Source organism: Sminthopsis crassicaudata, chromosome 4 (genome assembly GCF_048593235.1).
Source record: "Sminthopsis crassicaudata isolate SCR6 chromosome 4, ASM4859323v1, whole genome shotgun sequence".
Classification (NCBI taxonomy): Eukaryota; Metazoa; Chordata; class Mammalia; order Dasyuromorphia; family Dasyuridae; genus Sminthopsis; species Sminthopsis crassicaudata.
In genome coordinates this window covers 324,865,815-324,890,751 of record NC_133620.1, presented here as the reverse complement: position 1 = coordinate 324,890,751, position 24,937 = coordinate 324,865,815, and the positions used below count along the sequence as shown (strand labels likewise).

The following is a 24,937-nucleotide window of genomic DNA, read 5'->3' as shown; positions in this document are numbered from 1 at the left end:
TCTCAGGGAGGATAAAAGAAGGGCAACATTGGGTCTGAGAGAATCCACTCTGGGATAGAGTTTTGACTCCAGGCAGGCTGAAAGGAGAGGAAGGACAAGAGTTGGAGGAGATTCAGAGCTCCCAAGAAACCTGCACACAAAGGAAAAGATTTTACAGATCTCCTCCCAGAGAAGGATTATAATTGAGCAGACGACCGGTCCCTCACAATTCAAGAACATTACATTTAAGCATAAAGAACGAGATCATAAATAAATTAGAGGAACATAGGATAGTTTACCTCTCAGATTTGTGGAGGAGGAAGGAATTTGTGTCCAAAGGAGAACTAGAGATCATTACTGATCACAAAATAGAAAATTTTGATTACATCAAATTAAAAAGGTTTTCCACAAACAAAACTAATGCAAACAAGATTAGAAGGGAAGTAACAAATTGGGAAAACATTTTTACAGTTAAAGGTTCTGATAAAGGCCTCATCTCCAAAATATACAGAGAATTGACTTTAATTTATAAGAAATCAAGCCATTCTCTAATTGAAAAATGGTCAAAGGATATGAAGACAGTTTTCAGATGATGAAATTAAAACTATTTCCACTCATATGAAAGAGTGTTCCAAATCACTATTGATCAGAGAAATGCAAATTAAAGCAAATCTAAGATATCATTACACACTTGTCAGATTGGCTAAGATGACAGGAACAAATAACGATGAATGTTGGAGGGGCTGTGGGAAAACTGGGACACAGATGCATTATTGGTGAAGTTGTGAAAGAATCCAACCATTCTGGAGAGCAATCTGGAATTATGGCCAAAAAATTATCAAAATGTGCATACCCTTTGACCTAGCAGTGATGCTACTGAGCTTATATCCCAAGGAAATACTAAAGAAGGGAAAGGGACCTGTATGTGCCAAAATGTTTGTGGCAGCCCTTTTTGTAGTGGCTAGAAACTGGAAAATGAATGGATGTCCATCAATTGGAGAATGGTTGGGTAAATTATGGTATATGAATGTTATGGAATACTATTGTTCTGTAAGAAATGACCAACAGGAGGAATACAGAGAGGCCTGGAGAGACTTACATCAACTGATGCTGAGTGAAACGAGCAGAACTAGGAGATCATTATACACTTCAACAATGATACTGTATGAGGATGTATTCTGATGGAAGTGGATATCTTCAACATAGAGAAGAGCTAATCCAATTCCAATTGATTAATGATGGACAGAATCAGCTACACCCAGAAAAGGAACACTGGGATATGAGTATAAACTGTGAGCATTTTTTTTTGTTTTTCTTCCCAGATTATTTTTACCTTCTGAATACAATTCTTCCTTTGCAACAAAAAAAAAAAATTGGTTCTACACATATATATTGTACCAAGCATATACTATAAGATATTTAATATGTATGGGAATGCTTGCCATTTAGGGGAGGGGGTGGAGGGAAGGAGGGGAAAAATTCGGAACAGAAGGGAGTACAAGGGATAATGTAAAAAAATTACCTATGCATATGTCCTGTCAAAAAATGTTATAATTATAAAATTAATTTTAAAAAAGTATCTTAAGAACCAAGGAATATTTTTTAAATGTCATTTCATAGCTACAGATCTATTCCAATACTTTACTGAAATGAATCTATCTCAGGAGAGCTCTAGTGCAGCCTATCAAGATAGGAAAATTTCATCTATGGCTATAATCTGTGGAATTGATCATGATTCTTTATTGAAATTTAGCTTAGCTAAGTCTAGGTACTTTCATCACCAGAATGTTGGAGAATATGTGATGACTTTTTTAAAAATCAGAACTTCTCATTTAGATTGCCTATGAACACATACTATGTAAGGTAGGAGTGTCTATGTGGAGGAAGTATTCATATCAATGAAATCACAGTTCTTTTGGAAATATTTAGGAATAATTGTTAACTATAGAGGATTAGGTAAAATGTGAAATTGAATATAATTCCAAAGGCACAAAGAACAACAAATTATCACAGCAATGAATATGAATTGGATATTGATTTATTATCACTTTATTGTTGAAAGAAAGTTGTACTATTAGAGGAACTAATTCATAGTTAACAGGACATTAATTTGATCTAATCTTTCTTGAAAAAAATCATTGAAATTTGTGACAAAAGTCATTAGAAGATTTATGTTCTTTTAACCCTAGAAATTCCACTACTAAGAATATACTTCAAAGAGTTTAAGACAGTGATAAGATTTTTTTAAAAGCATTATGCTACATCACACATTCTCTTCTGTCCTCCACTTTCCCTCTCCTTTATGCACTCTTCTACTCTGAAATTTAGTTTTACAAAATACATTGATTCCCTGTTAAAAATGATCAGATTTTTTTGAACTTTAATCCATGGTGTTTCACCTCTATACCTTCATCATCACTTGTCTCCTTAAAATTATGCTTTTATGTTTGTTCCTTTAAGTATAGCAAGTTCTTAAAGATCCCTCTGATGCTTTTCTTCTTCTTTAGCATCCTATATATCTTTCTCTTTCTATTTTTTTTTTCTTTTAATACTCTCTAAAGCTAGGTTGATTTATTTCATTACTTGTGCTTACCTTGGTAGTTTTGTTTATTTACCATTTTTGTGGTTCTATTGTTTGTGGCATTTGCAAATTAAATAATCTGCTCTCAGCTTGGTTTTTGATAGAAATGTTTTATTTTATTTTAGATGCATCTCTTTTATTGAACATCCATCTTATTTCACTGATAATTAGACTCAAGTTTGCAGGATATGTTATTTGGGATAGCATCTTCTAGTTCCTTAATCACATGATCTCTCTCCCTTTTTTGACTCTCATAATGGCTTACATTCTGTATCTCTGTCTCTATCTCTGACTTTGTGTGTATGTGTGTTAGGATTCTTTCAAGATACTTATGTACTTATGTACTTAGTTCACACCTTTAAAGGAGTTCGCTCATTGGTCCACACATTAAACATCACACCTTTAGAAAGCATATAAAAGAACAAGCCCAATGGAAGGAGAGAGAGAGCCAGGATTCAGTGGGGAGATTTGCAAGTCCAGAAGATTCACAAGTCTAAAGGACAAGTCCACTCAGCGACTTTGGGAGATTCACAACTAGGATTTACTTCCAGGAAAACTACAATCCCACACTCTAAGAAATTCAGAGACAAGATTCATTTCTAACTTCCACCGTTGTGCTGGCTGGAGACATTGGGAGGACAAAAGGCTGAAGCTGGCTGGAGAGATTCGGACAAGAGCTCTCGAGGAACCAAAGACAGAGATGGGCCCAGAAAAAGATTCAGGATTTTAAAGGACACAATAAAGGATCTGGACTTTAACTCCTGGCTGCATTTTGGGATTATGATTATTGACTATTGGAGAACTACATAGGTGATTATTGGAACTCAACTGAAATTAAGGCTGACTCCAGAAGCTCCCCAAGAGACCTGCACCACAGAGAAAGATTATAATTTAGAAAACAGAACATTACATTTGTGTATGTGTATGTGTGTGTGTGTGTGTGTATTTGTATGTTTGTTGTTGTTGACTCATCATGACCCCATTTGGGGTTCTGTTAGCAAGGTTAGTGGAGTGACTTGCCATTTTCTTCTTCAGCTCATTTTACATATGAGAAAATTGAAGCAAACATCTATTAAGTGCCTGAGGCCAGACCTAAACTCATTAATTGAGTCTCCTAGACTTTAGGCCCAGCCTTTATTCATTGTGCCACCTAAATATTTAGTGTTTGTCTGTCTGTCTCTCTTACACACTTACACACACACACACACACACACGCAATCTTCAATCTTCAACATTCATCTGTTTAACTGCTGAGACTTGATTTTAGTCCTAACCTTATTTTCACTTTGACACTGACAACCTCACATCACACATTCAGGCTCTGCATAATAGGAAAAAGATGAGGTTTTATGCATAAATGTATATCCTCAAAAAGGAGGAAAATGGTCATAAAAGTATTCATTAATCTGCTCAAGAAAGTGCTATTTTACTTTAAGTATACTATGCGGAAATTGAAAAAAATGGAAAAACAACATGTTTGTTGAGTCCACTTCAAGCATGCTATCTCCCCTCCTGTGAGCCAAGCAGGCTTGATTTGGACTGGCAAAGCAGTGTGGTTCATGTTCATTATCTGTCTCTGGAGACCCACATTGAATCAAAACAGTCAAGCCACCCCTGAATGGGAGTTCCGAGCTCAGGACTGACCTGGAATCATCATGAGACATGTGCTTTTCATCAGAGAGAACTTCTGCTAATCAATGAGAAAGGAATTTATAGATGCAAGTGTTGCTCCTTTTCTTTTCTTTTCTTTTCTTTTTTACCTTGGACTTCTTCTGACATAGCTGCCCTTGCCCTTCCCTAAGCAGTCCTGCATCCTCTCTCCTCTGCATTTTGCAGGTTAATAACCATTTCATGATTACTGTGTTAAGAAAAAATGCCTATCAAAAATTTTTTATTTTAAAGAATTAAATATAGAAAAATGGATTTTTAAAGCAAACACTAGCAAAAGATTACAGTTTTGGATAATTACAGGAATCTAACACTCATTTTCCTTCATGTTCAGTGTATCAATATTCACGTCTTTGACTTTTGCTGTTTTCTAGGAATGTTACTCTCTCAAAAAATTTTAGGATTACCTGTATACAAATATTGATTGTATACATATGTAAGAAACACATTTTCAGATCTCACTAAGCTGACAGAAATTTTATCAATCTCTCTCTGAAATGTTTTATAATAACAATGACAATAATTATCAATCTAATTCAAACACCAAGTATGTTCAAAGTTATTCTGACATCCTTTCCAGCCCCATTTTTACCAAAACTGCATTAAATTTCTTTATTTATTTTAATCAGGGACTAGAAAATAGGAATTACATCCATTGTAATGTGTAATTGGACTGGAAACTCATTTTATTTTAGAAAAGAACTCACAATCACCAAATTCTTCAAGATCCTAAGAATATTTTTTTTTAAATCATCCAGCTCAGAAAACTGGCTACATTCATATCACTTTTTTTTCACAGCCATATACTATCACATAGACAAGTACAAAAATATTATACGTTTATGCTATTTACATTAGAATTTTGTTTTGAAGATAAAAAATGTTACCACTATGAGTCAAACATATCATTATAAATATCTTGTGCTTAACAAAAATCCATTCAACAGAAATTTGAACTTAAGAATTCATAATATCACAATTTTCTGTGTTACACCTCTACCTCTTATTTAAAGAAAGTAAAGATACCACTATATCATTTTATTCTCAATACTATCAAATTAGTTTCCCTTGTGTCAAATTCAAAATTCATTAATCAACTAATGTCTAAAAATTATTAAACTATTACTAAGTTCAAAAATATCCTTGAAATAACAACACAAGTTCTCAGTTACCTATTAGGATGGGAAAATAATAATAGCAACTTACATTTACCTAGCGATTTAAAGTTTTAAAAGTATTCTATTAACACAATAATTGTTGTCTTTTAGCCACTTTTGGAGACCACATACATCAAGGAGATGAGGTTAAAGACTCTCCTCGGCAAAATAAAGGAGGAATATGGAAATCCAAAAGTAAGACACAAGGGAGTCAAGACTTTGATGAGAGAAAAGTAACAGGAAATAATAATGATAGAGATATAATTTACAGTCAGATGCAGAAAAAGTTACAAAACTATGATGGGAAAGAAAACCTCAGAGATTGCCTTTGTAGATACTAGGAACCTTAGCATAACAGGTAACTATATGCAACTCCGAAAAACTCAGACCCATTCCCTACACTAAGGTTTTAACTCATGTGAACATTAAAGATTTATAACCAAAGGCAAAAAAAAAAAAAAGGGAAATCATATTCAATAAAGAAAAAACCAGAACTCTCCTTTTTCACTGCAGCTGGGACTCATGAACCATATCTGCAGGTTTAAGAGATAAGATGGATTCATTAATGCCCCTGATCTTTTTCCCCAGAGGATGGATGCCTATGAGCTAGAGCATAAGACCTTTCTGTAACCTAAATGTTTAAAAGGGAGCAAAGAGCAAAACAAACCTGATATAGACACTTCTGGGTTCCATGAGTAGAACAACCTGGAGAGATTTTATGAGAAATCCCTCAAAAACTTTGCTCTTTGGTCCACTGTGTTGCAAACAAGGGCACAACAAACAAAAAACCCCCCAAAAATTATATGGTCAATACAAGTAATTAATATTAACTTGTTCATGTCTGTCAGGAAAAAGCTGGTTGTTATTAAATTACTTTTCCAAGCAAACATTAGGGTGAACCTCTTAGGCAAATTAAGCAACATATAAAGAAGACTGCCTCTTTATATTTAAATCCAAATCTATATAAACACATTTTTTTTCCTCTTTTATTTGTTTTTTTAATTAATTTTTATAATTATAACATTTTCTTGACAGTACATATTCATAGGTATTTTTTTTTTTACAACATTATACGTTGTACTCCCTTCTGTTCCAAATTTTTCCCCTCCTTCCCTCCACCCCCTCCCCTAAATGGCAGGCATTCCCATACATATTAAATATTTTATAGTATATCCTAGGTACAATATATATGTGCAGAACCGAATTTTGTTGTATTGTTGTTGCAAAGGAAGGATTGTATTCAGAAGGTAAAAATAATCTGGGAAGAAAAACAAAACAAAACAAAACAAAACAGTGCTCACAGTTTATACTCATTTCCCAGTGTTCCTTTTCTGGATGTAGCTGATTCTGTCCATCATTGATCAATTGGAATTGGATTAGCTCTTCTCTATGTTGAAGATATCCACTTCCATCAGAATACATCCTCATACAGTATCATTGTTGAAGTGTATAATGATCTTCTGGTTCTGCTCGTTTCACTTAGCATCAATTGATGTAAGTCTCTCCAAGCCTCTCTGTATTCCTCCTGTTGGTCATTTCTTACAGAGCAATAATATTCCATAACCTTCATATACCATAATTTACCCAACCATTCTCAAATTGATGGACATCCATTCCTTTTCCAGTATAAACACATTTTAAAAATACTATTCATCATCTTCGTACCTGTCCACCTTCATATAAATTGACTGAGTATTAAATGTAATGTTTGAAAGACAGTTTTCTCACAGACTTTCCCTAACACTTCATCTTCTCTAACAAATGTTGGCACATACAATGAAAGTATTTTCATGGTGGTACTTTTGTACTTGTTTCATTGATCATGGCCAGTGTTCAATGAGATGATTAAATATCCACTAATATAATAGTTTCAGTGTCCTTTAGATGCATAATGAAACTAATGCTACCAATTCCTTTTTTTTTTTTCCTGTTCAAAAGCCAAGCACATAGTTGTCATTTCTTTTTGACTTCTGATTACATGTATGCTGAGAATGTCAACATTTACATGGTTCATTCCATCTAGCAGCAAAACAACTTTTCTGTTATTGGACCATAATATTATAATTAGAGCAGACCATACATATCTTGGATAAGAACTATATATGAACAATGGGATATACCCAGAAATTAGTTACAGGAAAAGAACAAGGTGGACTGCTTTTGAGAAGTTACAGAATGCTTTCAAAAATTCTTATCTATCCCTTGACATAAAACCCCATTTTTATAACACCAGTATTTTTTAAGTGATACTATCTAGCTCCAAGATTATGGAATAATCTTCAAAAAATAATAATTGTGAGTAAAGAAAAGGTCAATGAAGGATTCATAGCAGGAATATGAAAAATGCAGCAATAATAAATGTAAGAGTAACAAAAAAAAGATATATGAATAAAAAATTGTTGGTCAGTAATTTTTCATTTGTGTCTGATTCTTCATGACCCAATTAGGGTTTTCTTGACAAAGATACTGAAAAGGCTTGCTATTTCCTTTTTCAGCTCATTCTACAGGTAAGATAACTGACCCAAAAAGGATTAAGTAATTTGTCCAGGCTCACACAGCTAATAAGTATTTGAGGCCTGAGGTTACTGTGCCACCTAGGAATTTTGTGTGTGTGTGTGTGTGTGTGTGTGTGTGTGTGTGTGTGTGTGTGTGTATGCATGCAAAATGATAAAATGAAGCGATTTGAAGAAATCAATTTTCTACTTTAAGACTTTATAATCTATGGTATTCTGTATTTTAAATTAAAAAGAATATTTTTAGAATATTTGAAATAGAAAAATTATAGGGATCAATGGTTTGAGAATGAGGGATTATTAAATGGACTACACACATGCTGCTCTAGAACTCACTGAATATTAAAAAGACCTACAAAATGGCCTCTAGAATATAGAAGAGTTGGACTATAAAGACTCTGTGGCAAGACATTGGTGAGGAGCTATGACAAATCTGAATGACATACTAAAAAGTAGATATTTTATCTTGTGTATAAAAGTCCTACTCAAAGTTATGTTTTTTTCCAACAGCAGTTTATAGTTGTGAGAGCTGAACTATAAGAAAAGCTAAGTACTATAGAACTTTCAAATTGTGGTTCTAGGAAGACTTTTGATTATTGTTTGGAAAGCATAGAGATCAAAATAGTCAATATTTAAAGAAATTAATTCAGGCTATTCACTGGAAAGTCAAAAACTGAAGCTTAAATAATTTGGCCACATAATGAAAAAATGGGATTCATTGCAAAAGATTCTGATGCTAGCAAAGATTGAAGGAAAAGGAGAAGCAGGTAGCAGAAGATGAGATGGATAGATATTTTCATGGAAACAATGAACATGGACTTGAACAGACTTTGAGAGATAGTAGAGGATTGAAAGGCCTAATAAACTGTGGTCAATGGGTACCAAGGAACTGGTCATGACTGAATGAGTGAACAACAACAATGAGGTGGAAATCACAAAGAAAGAAAAAAGCAAAGATAAATTACTTTCTGCATGACTGGAAAGATTACCTACATCAATGAAGTCATAAAGCCACTCAAGTATCATACATTTAATCACATAGTCTTCTTATATCTAAAAGATATAATAAATTGCATAGAAAAAAAGCAACTAAAAGGAGGCCAGTGAGTTCTAGGGGATGGGACTGTGTATTATACATGTCACAAGATCAGGATCAGGTATTTTAATGTAAAGCTGGAAACACAGATAAGGTGAGGGATCTAGAGTTACTGAAAACATGAATATAATGTCATAACAAGGTATATAACAAAACTAGATCAGCAGTCAAGAATCAGAATACATAGATAACAATAATAGATCAAAGGTCAGGCAGGAACTAGGAAATCCAAAGAAACAGAAACATGTAAGAACAAAATAGTATCTAGGAAGCAGGTCAAGAATCAAAATAAACAGTCTATGTATAAGTTGGCAGAACCCCAAGTAAATAGCCTGATTGAAAACTCAATTTGGTAATCTAGCAAGAGACAAGTCATGTCAGAAGCAGAGAGATTCTGATACTAATACAACTAGGAAGAGTTTATAAGAGTACTGTTAAATAGGAACAAATCTCAGGGCACAGTTTGCAGGCAGAAATAGGTAAATGAGTGCACCTCATTCCAATAAAGTCTTTTCCCCCTTTACCTAGACCTGTGATTTAATTGTTATAGAGGTAGATATTAAATTTGAACAGGAACAGGGGCTACTAAATGATAAGAGCATTTCTGCAAGAAACAAAATGACTTGGAAAAACATATTAATATCTATACTTTATTGTCATTTTTGTTTAATTTGCTAAATATTCCACAATTTATTTCATTTGGTTCAAGAGCATTGTGTGGTACATATGGCCCATGAGCTGTGTATTTTACACCTATGGTAGCTCTCAGTGAAGAACCTCTTGTTAACATAAACTTAACTTTTCTGCAATTTATACTATTAAAGAATTGTCGAAGAGGCACCAAAAGGTTATGATTTTGTCAGGGTACATAACTAGCTTGTGTTAGAGATAAAGCTTAAACCTAGGTTGTTTTGACTCAAAAAAAAACAACCTACTATATACTTTATTCCATGCTCCTCAAAAACTATAGAAAGAAGAATAAAAGGAGTTACTGGGAAGATGAGAAAAACACTAAAAAGAAAAGAATTACCTTATATATCTAAGGTTTAAAATTCTTTCTAGTTACTAGGTAAGGATTCACTATTGTACAAACACAGAAAGGAAAACTAGAAAACAGTCTAGCAGAAATTAAATATAGATCATCATCTTATACCATACCTCAAGATAAGTTTCAAATAGACATATGGTTTAGATACAAAATGTCACATCATAATGAAACTCACTGACAGATATGTGGATAGCAGAAAAGTTCATGAAAAAAACAAGAGACATAGAGGGTCACAGAAGAGAAAACATAATTTGCATAAAACTGAAAAACATTTCCACCAAAATAAAGGCTGATAAAAGCAGAGTGGAAGAAGGTAATGAAGAAAATAAACATTATGCTATATCATATTAATCAGAAACTAATCCTTTTCCTCATTTTGTCAGATACCATTTTTCAGACTAGTTCACTAGATAATTCCTATAGGGTGTGAATGAATAATGTAATCACTCCCAGACCCCAAGGCTCTGCTTTTTAATCAACTTGGGCCAGGTTCCTCCCAAGTGGGACTCACATCTGTTTACCAGTAAATAGAGAAACCACCTTGGACTCCTCCCCAAAGGACACTGATTCTATCTATTCCTCATCAAATTTAGCAGTCACTTGTTCTCCAAGGGGAAAAGTAGGGTCATCCTGATTAAGGTAATTTTGATTTCTAACCAGGATTACTAGCTACAGTTGATACCCATCAAGAAAGTTCTAAATTGCCAAAGAAAACCACAATCATCAACATTTGAAGATCAACACGCCTACCAATTGGAATTGTCTTACTTTTGAGACCTTTAATAAGGTATTGTTAGGCCAAATAGGAGTAATAAATACCACTGTCCACTTTTCCTCAGAGTCTCTGGTCATAAGGAGAAACCACCGAACCAATTTCTTGGTTACTACTACTAGTCTAACAAATTGATTATGGTCAGTTTGCTACTTGACATTTTGCTGAGATATTAGTGCAATCAGTTTTACTAATAGTATTCATGTTACAATTAATAAAATGATATCTTGCCCTGGCCTCAGCATCATTTTTACTCAGTACAGTAATGAGGAATGCATAGGTTTTTCTGATAAGGGTCTCTCAAGATACAAAATTAATCTTTCAAATTTGAAGAATAAAAGTAATTCCACAACATTTAAGTGGCCAAAGAATATAAACAGGCAGTTTACAAAGGAAGAAATTCAAATTATCACCATCCATATTTTAAAAACCCAGCAAATTCTCAATAATTAGAGAAATGAAAATTTAAAGGAACTCTGGCTCTCCCTACTACCTATCAGACTGATAACACTGATAAAAAGAAAATGAAAGATATTAGAAGAGATATGAGTAAACAAGTATATCAACATATATAGATGTTGGTAAAACTGTGAATTGATCCACTCATTCTGAAAAAACAATTTGAAACTATGTCCAAAAAGTTACTAAATCTATATCCTTTGGTTTGTAACATGACATCTGAAAGAGATCAAAGAAAGAGAAAAATAATCCAAATATACCAATATTGTGGTTAGCAATCTTGGCTAGAAAATTAAATTACCTTAATCAGGATCACCCAAGTTTTTGCTTGAAGACCAAGTGATTTCTAAATTTGATGAGGAAAAGATAGAACCAATGTCTTTTGGGGAGGTTGAATTATTTAAACCCCTACTATATTTCTATCAGCATTAATCAGTTTGATATTTTACATAAGTCACAAAGAGATAATTAGAATAATTATAGGTTATAATAATAGATTCTTATAGTATACCTTTATAACCACATTCCCACCTTAATATAATATTCACAATTTGTTTACAAGTTATGAAGCTACTTGTGCAAACACAAGAATGCTGACAAAAATATCTCCAGCATGTTTTACTCAAATTCCATGTCCAGACCCAGCATGGGTAGAATGTCTTGTGCCCCAATTATTTTTGAACCTCTGGACCATTTTCTCTTGTCCAACATCAGCAGGTGAATAAACATCTGGTAATCATTTTATGATCATTTGTCAGTAGAGATGACCCATGTTTTACCCAACCTGTAACCTGTCTGATAATATTTCATTTTTGGTCCTCAAGAGCAAGGCCTATCAATAAGATTCTTGTATTCTATCATGCTTTTGATATTTGGATATCAAATGCTATAAAAGCAAAGTCCTGGAAGAAGGAGGCATCTCAATCATGAGGAAGTTCCACTTTATCAAAAGAAACCATGGACCCTTTAATAAAGTGCTATTGACTCAAAGCTCTGCCTCAGTGAGTTTTCTTGCAGATTGGGCAATTATAATTCCCACAATAGATGAAATGAATATTACTATGAAAGAAATAATGACAAGAATAGTTTCAGAGAAACTGAGAGAGATCTAAATTAATTATGATCTATTCTATATGAATCAAGAAGAAGAGTGAAGTGAATTGAATCAGGAAAAAAAATTTACAACAGTATAAGGATAATAACGTTATAAAATTAATGGTATTAAGAACTGAGCCTGGAGTCAGGAAGATCTGTGTTGAAATCTCACCTCAGATATTTACTAGGTATTTGGCCATGGGGAAGTCCCTTAACCTGTGTCTATCTCCATTTCTTCAAGTGTAAAATCTGAATCATAATAGTACCTAAGTCCCAGAGATAATATGAAATAATATTTATAAAATGCTTATTAGCAAAGTATCTGGCATAGACCAAGGACTTAAACATGTGTTCCTTTCCTTTCCCTTTTCTTGCTCTTCCCGATAATCCATCCATAGTTCCAAAGGAATGATGATGAAGCCTGCTATTCATTTTCTGACAGAGAACTGATAGTGGTTTTTTGGACAATGCATAAATATTTTTTGTTTGACTGTGCATATTTATTACAGAAACTTTTTCTTTTTTTTTTCTTATATTTATAAGGTGCTAAGTCAGTGGAATCAATGAGACAATATTTATCTAGTTTTAGCATGGTGAGTAATAGTTCTCTAGTTCAGTACTTAATATAGCTCCACAAGATTCACACTTATGATAAAGTAATTATAATAGAGTATAACAGCCAGCAAGGACTGGACTAGATTCATTCCATCTTCAGTCAACCTCCTGGCTCTCCTGGGGGACCAGATTCATTCCATCATTCACCTTTGTGGTCACTAGAGGCAGAAGCACAAGCCCTTGGACTCAGAGCCAGATTCATTCACTTTATCTCACACCACCATGGTGGCTGGCCTCCTGCACTTCCCCCATTGAGACCAAGGCCATTCTGAAAGGCTCTCCAGAAAGCTGCCCAGCCCCAGGCAAGGAGGCAATACAAAATTTGGACCTTAACACCTGGCTATTCTTGTGGTGATTAATCTACTGAAGCAAAGGTTGCTCCAAGACTTCCAGAAAAACAACAAGAACATTACACAGAAGGAATAAAATTAAATTTTAAATTATGAAAAAGATGTCTCATATAAGGCAGAGAGGGATTGTACCACAATTGATAATATGTTAGGAACTACTAATGTATGTCAAGAGAAAGATTCATAAGAAGCGATACAAAGCAAGAAAAGCAATGTCAACATTTTATACACTTTAAGCTACCATGTATATTTTAAAAATTAGTGAAAAAAAGAGAAAAATCTTACAAGGACTCAATGCAAATGTTTAAGCTTTTTAAAATTCATTTTGGTATATTTTGCTAGATGGCAAGAAAAGTAGAGGAGAGGGCAGAGGTAGTTAGAGACAGAGAAAGAAACAAAGGTAGAGCACATAGCAGCAAAGAGAAAGCAAACACAGACAGATTTCGTGTTTAGAATTCAGGAAGATCAAGGTTCAAGACCTACTCTTGACACATGATGACTAAATGACCCTTGGAAGATCATTTAACCTCTGAATATTACCAAGCATCTCTAAAACTAGAAGTTACAAAATAGTTATTGATTTCTATTGAGAGGAAGATTTTCCTTGCTAAGACTTCCCTGCATTAAGGAAATCAGAGGTCCAGATCAAAAAGGGGAGTGAGAGAGGGGGGAGAGGGGAAGGTTAAGAGTTGGTTATATATTATATTCATTATATATTCATACTAAGTTTTCAAAAAAAATTTCTTTTTCAAAGATAAGTATATTATTTTTCAGAATATTCCATATACTTCTGAATTTTTGACACTAAATTAGAACAGTATTTTTATTTCAAGATATTTTAATTAGAAAAGAATGTTGGTACTGATTTTGTGGAATAGTAGATAAAGACAGGCTTGAAGCCAGGAAGGGACAAATTCGAGTGATTCACTTAACTTTGAAATGGACAAAAGACTGGTCCCCTTATCCCTGGGTCAAGGGGCCTCAGGCTTATAGGAAAATGTTGCTTAAACTAAATTAAGGGAAGTGTTTGCTCAACTATGTTTAGACAGAATACTTGCCTAATAATGTCAGACATTCTGTAAGCCCCCTATTTTTCCCCTTGTAAGCGAAAAGTCAACTTGTAACCACAAGGCTGTACCAAGGAGTGGCAAATGTGCTTAAAAGTCTGTCTCGATGGAGGCCCAGGGCTGATCTCTATTAGCTTGTCTAGTGGGGTCAGTCGCTTTAAATTGAATAATCTGGTCTGAGCTATCTATCTCGTGTCAGTCTATTTCAACTTCTCAAACAAAAAAGTTGCAAAGAGGGTGCTGACCTATTTACTATAACATTGAAATCATTGGTTCAATCCCTATCCTCTAATATTTTGAGAATTAATACTAAGATTTTGTTAAAGGTAGTGTTTTTCTTTAAACATGTAATATAACTTTTTAAGATTTGAAATTATTTTCTAAATAGAATACATATCTGATATTTTTTGGGAGGAGGGAGAAGGTTATCAGAAAAAATATAGATTTGGCTTAGAAATTCTTGTACAATAAATTTTTTCCATAGTAATTCATTACTATATAATTTGATTTCTTGTTCTTTAGGGAAAAAAGAAAAGTGCTCCTTGAGGCCAGGGACTGTTTTTTCCCTTTCTCTTATCCCAATAGTTAAAATAATGCCTCATTCATAAAAGGCACTTAATAGCAGCTAACTGACTAATGCTTTTTAGGAGACTTCAGTTGTTTCTTTTTTCTCAGTACCAAACTTACCCCATGCTTAATCCTTAAAATTTCTCTCAACTCCATATTTTCCTCTCTCCTTCTTGATTCCCCACTCCTTTTTTCCCTTAAAGAACAACATTAAATAATTACAAAAAATATTTCAAATCATTAGCAAAAAGAAAGTAGTTATATACCAAGGGTCAAGAAATTAGAGTTTAAAAGATTTATAAAATTCAAGAAAAATAGCATAAAAAATAGCATAAAACACTGAACAATAAATTTCTAGGAAGCATATAAATTTGCCAACCTATATCAAATGAATAATAAGATTTAAAACTGTATCAACTTTTAAAAAAAATTCTATATTATAATTAGATCTGTATAATATAATAAGAATATAATATTCTACCAATATGTAATATAATAATCTATAATAACAATAACTGATATTTATATGACTCTTTGGAATTCTGCAAAATACTTAACAGATATTATCTTATCAGGGAAGCATAAGGAAATAGAGGAAGAGTCAAATAATGTATTAAAAGCAAGGGGAAAAAAAAGAAAAGAAAAAGAAGAAAAAGAAAAAAGCCACAATAATCCTATGAAGCCTTAGTGATACAATAATACTAAATGGAATTTAAATTAATTCCCAAATTTTTTTTCATTTCATTTCAACATGAAAAGCAACTCAACATAGTGGGTAAAGTACTAGACTTGGAATCAGGAAAATCAGGGTTTGAATCTAGTTTCAAGTACTTGATGTATGACCCTGAGTAAATCATTTAACTTGTCAATAGTAGAAATAACAGATATCACACTCTGCATAATACTGGGAAATTACTTTTTCTCCCTCTAACTGCTATAAGTGACATCTTTAGTTCATCATCTTTGCTGCTTTATCTTGTCACTCAGTTCCATCACTGTCTTGTATCTACTTACTGGGATTGCGGAGGTACAGATTATCTTTCTCTAGAGCTTCTGAGTATGATACAGTATGAAAGAGCACTGGCTTTGGCGGAAGAGAACCTAAACACAAACCCATCTCTGCTTGCACAAACCATAATTTCTCTGTATGTAAGTTCCTTTATTTGTAAAATGAGGGGTTGGACTCAATGACCCCCTAAGGTCCATTCTAGTTCTAAATATATGATCCTACAAATGAGTCAAAGGATTCATAACTTCTGAAATTAAATGTAAAATGAAATTGAAAATAGAATTTATCCTCATCAATACCTGAAGGTATAAAATTTGTAGGCTGTTGTATATTAATTGCTGTAGGTTGTAGGTTCTGTATGTTAATTCTTACCGTGGCTTTTGTTTGTGCCATGTACTCTTCCTCCATTTTACTAAGGCGTACATTTGTGTCCTCAAGCAGTTCTTGAATATTTTCTGTATGTTTCTTTTGAAGGTCAAATTTTTCTCTTTCCATCTCTGCAACCACATTGTGAAGCTACACAATAAAAAAAATTACATTAAAAAATACATCAGTGGATTTTTTCAGCTTGAAACAATCCAGTTTTCAATTTTAAAAACATCTCTATTTTCTTAACATCTCTACTGAAGAACTATTAGATTGTTTCATTGTGGTATACAAATAACCTTAGATTCTCAAAGGATATCTCAGCAGAGCACTAGTTGTGACAAGTTCCAAGAAAAAAGTTTCAAGCAGAGTATGTCTACTGCATGAAAAATATAACAGTGTTTTCCCCTCTCAGATTATTTTCTATCTCCTCTGTACATATCATTTAAGTACCTAATGGTTTATATTATTATTATTATTAAGCTGGTGAAATCAGGGCAAGAAAGAAAAGGGAAATAAATTTTACTGAATAATAGAAGTGCTAAAGATTACATTAATAAAGGAAGTTCCCCTACTAACAAAATTACAGATCCTTGACCCATTGACAAATGAAGTATTAATTTAATATAAATTTAATATATATTTTATTTATATATAATTTAAATTTAACTATACATAGAATATAATATATATTTAAATTTAAATATTTAATTCTACATAGAATACAATTTAAATCTACATAGAATATAATTTAAAAGTCACAAAATGCATGATTTTTTTCAAATGTGGAAAATTAAAAACACTTTATACTTGCTAATTGATTTTTTTCTATTTAAACAGTTAAGTCATAAATAACCATTCCTGTAACATACCAAAATATTCATCAGGAAAAGATTATAAACATGGAATTCCCTTGGAATTTTCTTCATATGCTGCCTGATCTGAATAATACTAACATTGGTCACAAATCATAAAACATGACTGACAGTACAAATAATAATGAACAGGGATATTATTTCCTTATCTTTAATGCTTACCTTCTTAAATAAAATTGCATGTATAAAATCACATGTGGGGATAAACTGAATAAAAGAAAATTCCCCAAAAAATATTAAGTGGCTCACACTTAACTGAAAAGAGAAAATCAAGATTCCTAAACTATATGTGCCAAATAGGGATGGTTACTCCTTAAAGGCAGTATTTATTCCACTATTTGGCACTGATGAAATGGTTCAAGAATTCAGATGCATTGGACTGTGGTATAAGTTCAGTTTACACAGGAATGTAAGATTTGGCTTTTTTCTTCCCATACACTTGGAGTTTGGTTTAAACCTAAAGCTATGTGTAGTGCAAGATTCTGAATCAGTTTCTCAAAGGCTGTGCAAGCCTTCTTTATGTCTTTGCTGATCAATGCATCATAATGTTCTATTCTAAGTAGAAGAATACATTGACAACATTAAATTTTTTTATTTCCAATGGAAAAAAAAATGATAGGCTATGGATGGGTTTAACCAAGCACAAAAAGCTTGAACAAAAAACTTCAAGCTCTACCATGACTATAGTCTTTATGATATCATGACTAGATATATTGCTTCAATGTGTACCTTCAGATAAATTATTCAATACACAAATTCCTAGGCCATTAAAATCATGACTGATGATCACACATGCTTCTAAGACTGAGTAGTTGGGCTTATCATATGCCCCAAAACATAGTATGAAATTAATTTCTGTGTTAGTTGTTACATACTTAAATACAGCCCATAGGAAAAAATGAGTAAGACTGGATTTATGATCTATCACTCCACTTCACACCATTGGTAATTAGGACTAATCTTTGTTTGGTCTCAATTCACATAAAGATGTATCCTGGCATTCCAAGTCAAAACAAAGGTTAGTAAAAATTATAGCAAAAAAAAGACCTAAAAGAGCACTATTTTATTTTAGGCCAAATTCAATAAGCATTTATTAAATAGATTTTACATTCAGAGATAACAAAGTTTGAATGAGCCATGGTCTTACCCTCATGAAACTTATAGTCTAATATAAGAGAATATATACACAAATAATTACAATGTCATTAATAAATATGACTATAATACAATTGATAATTATTGTGACTTAATACATGTGGTCCATTATAATCTAAAGTGGTTTTTGTAATACAGCCTAAAAACCAAAATGACTTACAAAAGAACTTTGTAAATATAATCCCTTTAAAAAGGAAATTGTCCATAATAATAATAAAGGCAGAGTTGTATAGTAAACAGAGTGCCAGCCTAAAGAGGTGGTCCTCTGCACATACTACCTGTGCAATCCCAAGAAAAATGAATTAATCTCTCAGTGCTCTAGGCAGCTCTTTAAAACAGGAAGTTACAAAAGAAAGTGACAACTTGCATTGATAAAGGGAAATTAAAGTTCTGTCCTAATCACTACTGATGAGATTTTTATTATTTTATTATTGTATTAATGACTATAAACCTTTCATCAATATGCCATGTGTTTGGGAAGAGTCTATATTGTTATGTAATAGGTACCTTTTGTTGGTTTACATTTTCATCAAATACTTCCATTACAGTGATCCTGAAGTTTTACCATTCTTCAAAGTAATGGTAACATTTTCCAGGATGAGATAAAGGCCAAGTTAATACTTAGCAGGCATTTTATACTTTATAAGCCTTCATTCTCAGTGTTGGAAAATAAATTATTCGGATTGTTGAATTGTTATCATCATTTTCTGTAAAATTCTATTTGTTTGTGATGAAAATGTGGTTACTGCATTCTACAAGTCCCCTGAAATTACGAATAAATCCATATCCATGGTGTTCAGGACCTTAATTTGATTATATCTTCTTATATGATCTTAGATTTCTTTATCCCTAGCATACTGCCAAGAACCATGCACAATAGTTTGAGTTGTATAGATATTTGATTTTACTTCAATCCCCGCAAGTCATAGAGCTTTAAGATACTCGTAAAACATGGCTTTCTTGATTGCAAATAGGTTTTTCTCTTCTATGATTTTCATTTAACCAGTTCAGGGAGCATTATCTAACAGTGCTCATGGATACCTGGTAGATTTATTTATATCTTCATTGTTTATTGTACTACTATACTACTACTGCATATGTGGTTCTTTGCTCCGAATGGAACTCTAAATATGTTCATTAGCAATAAACTGAGTAAAAACTCTCTCTTCCTCCCTTTTCCTATATAAAAAGATCTTAACTAGAAAATGTGGGCCTAAGGATGCTGGAAAAAGACAGAAGAGAAGATAACTATACAGACATTATTAACACTTTATATTTATTTGCGTATCACTGTAGCACATTCAAAGCACTTTCACATATATTTCTTCAGGATCCTCACAATGATCCTGTGAGACAGGCAGAATCGATATTATTATGTCTATTTTAATAATAAAATAAGATTCACAGAAGATTAGCTTTCTCAGCTAATAAGTAGCAGAAGTCAGGACTTAAAGTCTAGGTTCTTGGCTTCTGGTAAAGAATTCTTTCCATTATATGTAATTAAAATAAACACAAGAAAAAGACATCTTGAATTTAGGGACTAGAAATTAAGGGAAAACAAAAGTAAAAGAGAACCCCCCCAAAAAAATCAAACCCACATAACTATCCAAATTAAACTTCCCTGGCCAGTCTTCAATATGGCTGAACCTATGGCAGTAAAGTGTTTGCTATCTGTCAGTGCTACTGCCTACTGCAAACTTTAAATGCAGTCTTATTAATTCAGATTAATGCAAATTTTTGAAAATTTTGAATTACAGGTAGTTTCAAAAGAACAACCATTCTCTTGAAATTGAGAGATTATGTTCAAAATAATGTGAAAAGGCAAGAAATTATGCCACTGTCTAAGGATATCATTTTTAAAAATTCAATTTTTCACTGAGTATTATTACATGGTAATTGCAAAAGAAACATGTTAACAAAATTCTTTTAAAAATTACATTTTGAGAATTTGATCAATGAAAAATATTTCACAAAATGACCTCACAAAATTTTTTTTTAATCTTACCTTTTTCTCCCAATCATTGTTCAAGCAGTCTGTGCTTTGTTCACATAATTTTTTTAACTCTACAATCTGATTTTCTTTAGTCTCTCTAATCACTTGAGAGTCACGAATAAGAGTCTGGACTGTCAAAATAAAACAAAAATCAAGTTAGATGAATGTGAAACATAACTTTAAAGGGTTATTTTAAATTTGACTTAGTAATCAAAAATTTTTTTCATTTTTCAAGATCATCCTAATCCTCAAGCATATTTATTTTATCACTTTCTAAAAATTATGCAAAATATTTTTCTTGTGACAAGTATTTTTCATTACCAGTTATTTTAAATGAATATGAAATAAGTAGAATTTTGACCATTGTGAATTCATAGCATTTAGCTATAAACGCAAATTTGGTAGGAGATTTTGCCCAAATTAAATATTTACTCAGCTTAATTAAGAATTTTCTTATTTCTCAAGCAAACAAAAAAGAATCCTAAAAACTTCCAAAAAAGTTTTATCACTACATTTTATAGGAAATACATATAGTATGCTAAATCAAGCAAAACAAAGATTTCAGTAACTACAATAATTTTTAATAATGCAAAAACTATACTTGTGCTAGATGGCACAATGGATAGAGGATACTAATCCTGGAGTCAGGAGGACATGAGTTCAAATCTGACTTTAGACACAACACTTTCTAGTTGTGCAAGTCACTTAACCCCAATTGCCTCACAAAAAGAAAAAAACAATATTAAAACTAAACTTGACTTTAAAGTTAGAAAAGGCATGCATACCCTTTGACCCAGCCATACTACTACTGGGCTTATATCCCAAGGAAATACTAAAGAAGGGAAAGGGACCTGTATGTGCCAAAATGTTTGTGGCAGCCCTTTTCACAGTGGCTAGAAGCTGGAAGATGAATGGATGTCCATCAACTGGAGAATGGTTGGGTAAATTATGGTATATGAATGTTATTGAATACTATTGTTCTGTAAGAAATGACCAAGAGGAGGAATACAGAGAGGCTTGGAGAGACTTACATCAACTGATACTAAGTGAAACGAGCAGAACCCAAAGATCATTATACACCTCAACAATGATACTGTATGAGGATGTATTCTGATGGAAGTGGATATCTTCAACATAGAGAAGAGCTAATCCAATTCCAATTGATCAATGATGGACAGAATCAGCTACATCCAGAAAAGGAACACTGGGAAATGAGTGTAAACTGTTAATTTTACCTTCTGAATCCAATTTTTCTTGTGCAACAAGAGAACTGTACGGATCTGCACACATATATTGTATCTAGGAAATACTTTAACATGTTTAATATGTATATGACTACCTGCCATCTAGGGGAGGGGGTGGAGGGAGGGATGGGAAAAGTTGTAACAGAAGTGAGTGCAAGGAACAATGGTGTAAAAATTACCATGATTTTGTTCTGTCAATAAAAAGCTATAATTAAAAAAAAAAGTTAGAAAAGGCTTAATAATTGATTTTTATTTTGCTTAAAGCACTATTTAAGCACAAATTAAATTTGGGAAAAACATGAAGTTTACAAGAACTTTTTTGACAGCTGAAAATATTAATAAAAAGAAACAATCCATGCATTGTTCATTAATAAATTTCATTAATCAACAGTATTGGAATCATGTATAAGAATATGTATATTCTTATAAGTAATTCCATCTTTTGAATTAGCTAGCATTTACTAAACTACAAATTTCAGAAGAGAAAACAAAGTTTCAATCAGGTAATCTTATTACCATAAAACTCCTTTCCACCTATCACCTATCACCTTCTCACTTCTCTCATTTTGTCAGTGGCACCATCATTCTTTCAGAGAGTCAAGCTTCTTTCTCTCCTCTCTTAGAAAAAGTTTCCTCACTCTTACCAAAGATAGTCCTTCCACCTAAACTCTTATGCTCATTTTTCACACTTACTTCAAGTTCTAGAAAAACTCTTTTTATAGGACCTGACATTCAGTCTCACCAGGTTTCACTCAGCTAATTCCTAATTTTCTACATGTTGTTCCTCACTACAAAATTCTTCTTTTCCATTATCTAAATTCTGAATCCTTTTCATTAACTTCTGAAAAATTATCTCTTTTCATGTAGACCATCCAGAGCATTCACTGTGTTCCTCTTTACATGGCTCTCTAATTGTCACACATATATGTCACAGTGCCCCAATAAGACTGGAATCAGGAGCTGTTTCAGAGGCATATTGGTTATCCCCCTATAGTGCCTACTACTAGTAAAGATAGATTATTTTAACAGATAGATGGTTCAAATATTGTGCTGGTAACTACAGAAAATTTAAGAATTAAGGAAAGTATATTGAATAGGTAATACATACAGAATTTATTTGGACAAGGATATCAATAAGAAAAAGAAAACATGAAAAGGATAAGATCTCAACTAAAGAAAGTGTTCATCTATTCAAGATCAGCAATCCACTGAAGCATAAACAGTAAGTGTAATAATAGTAGTATAACAGGCCCCCCAATAAAAATTTACTGAATTGTATGAGAAAAACTCTATCCATTGTGCCATCTAGCTATCTCGCAAGTATAGTTTTTGCATCATTAAAAATTATTTTCATAGGCCCCAGGTAGTAGTAGATGTTTAAGAAATGGCAACATCCATAGAAGCCAATAGGCCCCACATCACATTAATTCATGAGAGATCTGAAAAATTGTACATGATCAAAGGTTATGTACAGAATAGAAACAATAAAAGATTCTTCCCAATACCCTTCCAAAAAATCATGTATTATGATTAAATCTAAAAACATGTATATACTTATTTATTCTAGGTCATTCCCAACAGCTACTCTGGTTGCAAGAGATATAAATATACACACAAATACATACCCACAGCTTTATAGTCATACACGCATACATATATATTTATAACTATCTACAACCACTTATCTAAAATAAAATAAAATAAAATATTCTATTAAAAGGGTCATACTACATCACCTTTTTTCTCGAGGTTTCTAATTGTATCTTCAGTCTCATTTTGTTTAGTTTTATATAAAGTTTTCAATTCTTCTATTTCATTGTTCTTTCTTTCCAAAATCTGTAAATATTTAAAACATTTTAACAACTTTTATTCATATACTGAATATAGGTGAAAGATATCTGCATCAATGAACAACACAAAACCCAACTTAACATTAGTGATAATGACTACTCAAGATAAGAATATCACCCCCACTTTACAAAGGATTAAGCTCAGAGGCTAAGTCATGTACAGCATTTGAGGCAAAATATGGACCCAGATAGAGAATTGAGTCAAATCTATAAGAATAAGAATCATTCCCCAATTGATAAATAATCAAAGGATATGAACAGTTAGTTTACAGAAGAAAAGATATATATTTCAGAACTAAAATTGTTTTCAGTTAGTTTTCAGAAGAAATTATACAGTCATGAAAAATTCTCTAAATTAATATTGATTAGAGAAATGCAAATTAAAATGACTATAAGGTACCACTCACATCTATCAGATTATCTGTGACAGAAAAGAAAAATGAAAAATGTTGGAAGAGATGTGAAAAAATTGGGATATTATTAGTATCTACTTTCTTTTATACTTCTTTATTTTTCTTAGGAGAGTTTTGTCCTTTTTTCTTTTGGAACATAGTTAATATGGAAATGTTTTGCATGATTTCACACAGATGATGTTTAGCAAATTGCTTGCTTCTTGAGGAGAAAAGAAAAAGGCAGAAAAAGAATTTAGAACTCAAATTTTTTTAATGTTAAAAATTGTTTTTACATATAACTGAGAAAAAATACTTTTTTTAAAAAAGAACTGAATCCATGTCTTTCTAACTCACAATCCTATTTTCTATCCATGCTATCTAACAAAAAAAAAAATTTCTCCCAGTGATTCTATGACCACAAAACAGAGAATATCAAGATTACTATCCCACTGTGAATAGTATTTCTTTCAACCTTTTTCATTCCTCCTCACAATGGCATCCCCTCCCCTTATTCACTCAACTGAAAAGCCTTATATTTTATAGAAAATATATCTTCTTCCTCATCCCCTATCACTCAAATGCTTTTTGCCACTATCTCCTCCTTCCCCTGTCTCACATGATGAAATAATCTAACACTTTACCAAGGCTAATAATCCTCTACTTAATCAAGTGAACTGATGCCAACCCATCTTCTCCAACAAGAGATTGCCTTTTCTATGACTGATGATTGCCATCCCTTGTCATCCCTTTAATTTATTTCCAGTTTCTCTTGTTTGTTTAGGTTTAACTCCAAGGATTACTATACATGTAATTTGCTTTTTTTTCTTTTTTATTTAGTATTTTATTTTCCATCATTATTTTTCCCTAATCATCTTTGGAAACAGAACTAGTAGTGGTATTTCTGGGGAAAAGGATAAAAGCCATTCTAATAACTTTTTGGGCATAATTCCAGATTGCTCTCCCATTGCTAGACCAGGTCACAATTCCACCAAAAATGAATCAGTGTCCCAATTTTTCCACATCCCCTTTGACATTTTCCCTTTCCTTTTCAAACATTTTTATCTAAGGTTGTTTTTAATATGCATA

General features: G+C 32.6%; 1 protein-coding gene across 8 annotated transcripts in view; it reads right to left on the bottom strand.

The window, feature by feature from the left end:
• The window catches only part of CEP112 (centrosomal protein 112), a 728,584-nt gene that overhangs the window by 560,424 nt on the left and 143,223 nt on the right, over positions 1 to 24,937 (bottom strand). For all 8 annotated transcript variants that reach the window (XR_012481126.1, XR_012481125.1, XM_074260574.1 and 5 more), the window contains exons 10-12: positions 23,346 to 23,445; positions 20,378 to 20,496; positions 16,349 to 16,492 (exon numbers count right to left, since the gene is read on the bottom strand). Coding sequence is in view for 6 of the 8 variants with exons in the window: in XM_074260574.1 (XP_074116675.1) it covers positions 16,349 to 16,492; positions 20,378 to 20,496; positions 23,346 to 23,445 (363 nt within the window). In the remaining 2 variants the exon portion in view is untranslated. The remainder of the gene's footprint in view (positions 1 to 16,348; positions 16,493 to 20,377; positions 20,497 to 23,345; positions 23,446 to 24,937) is intronic.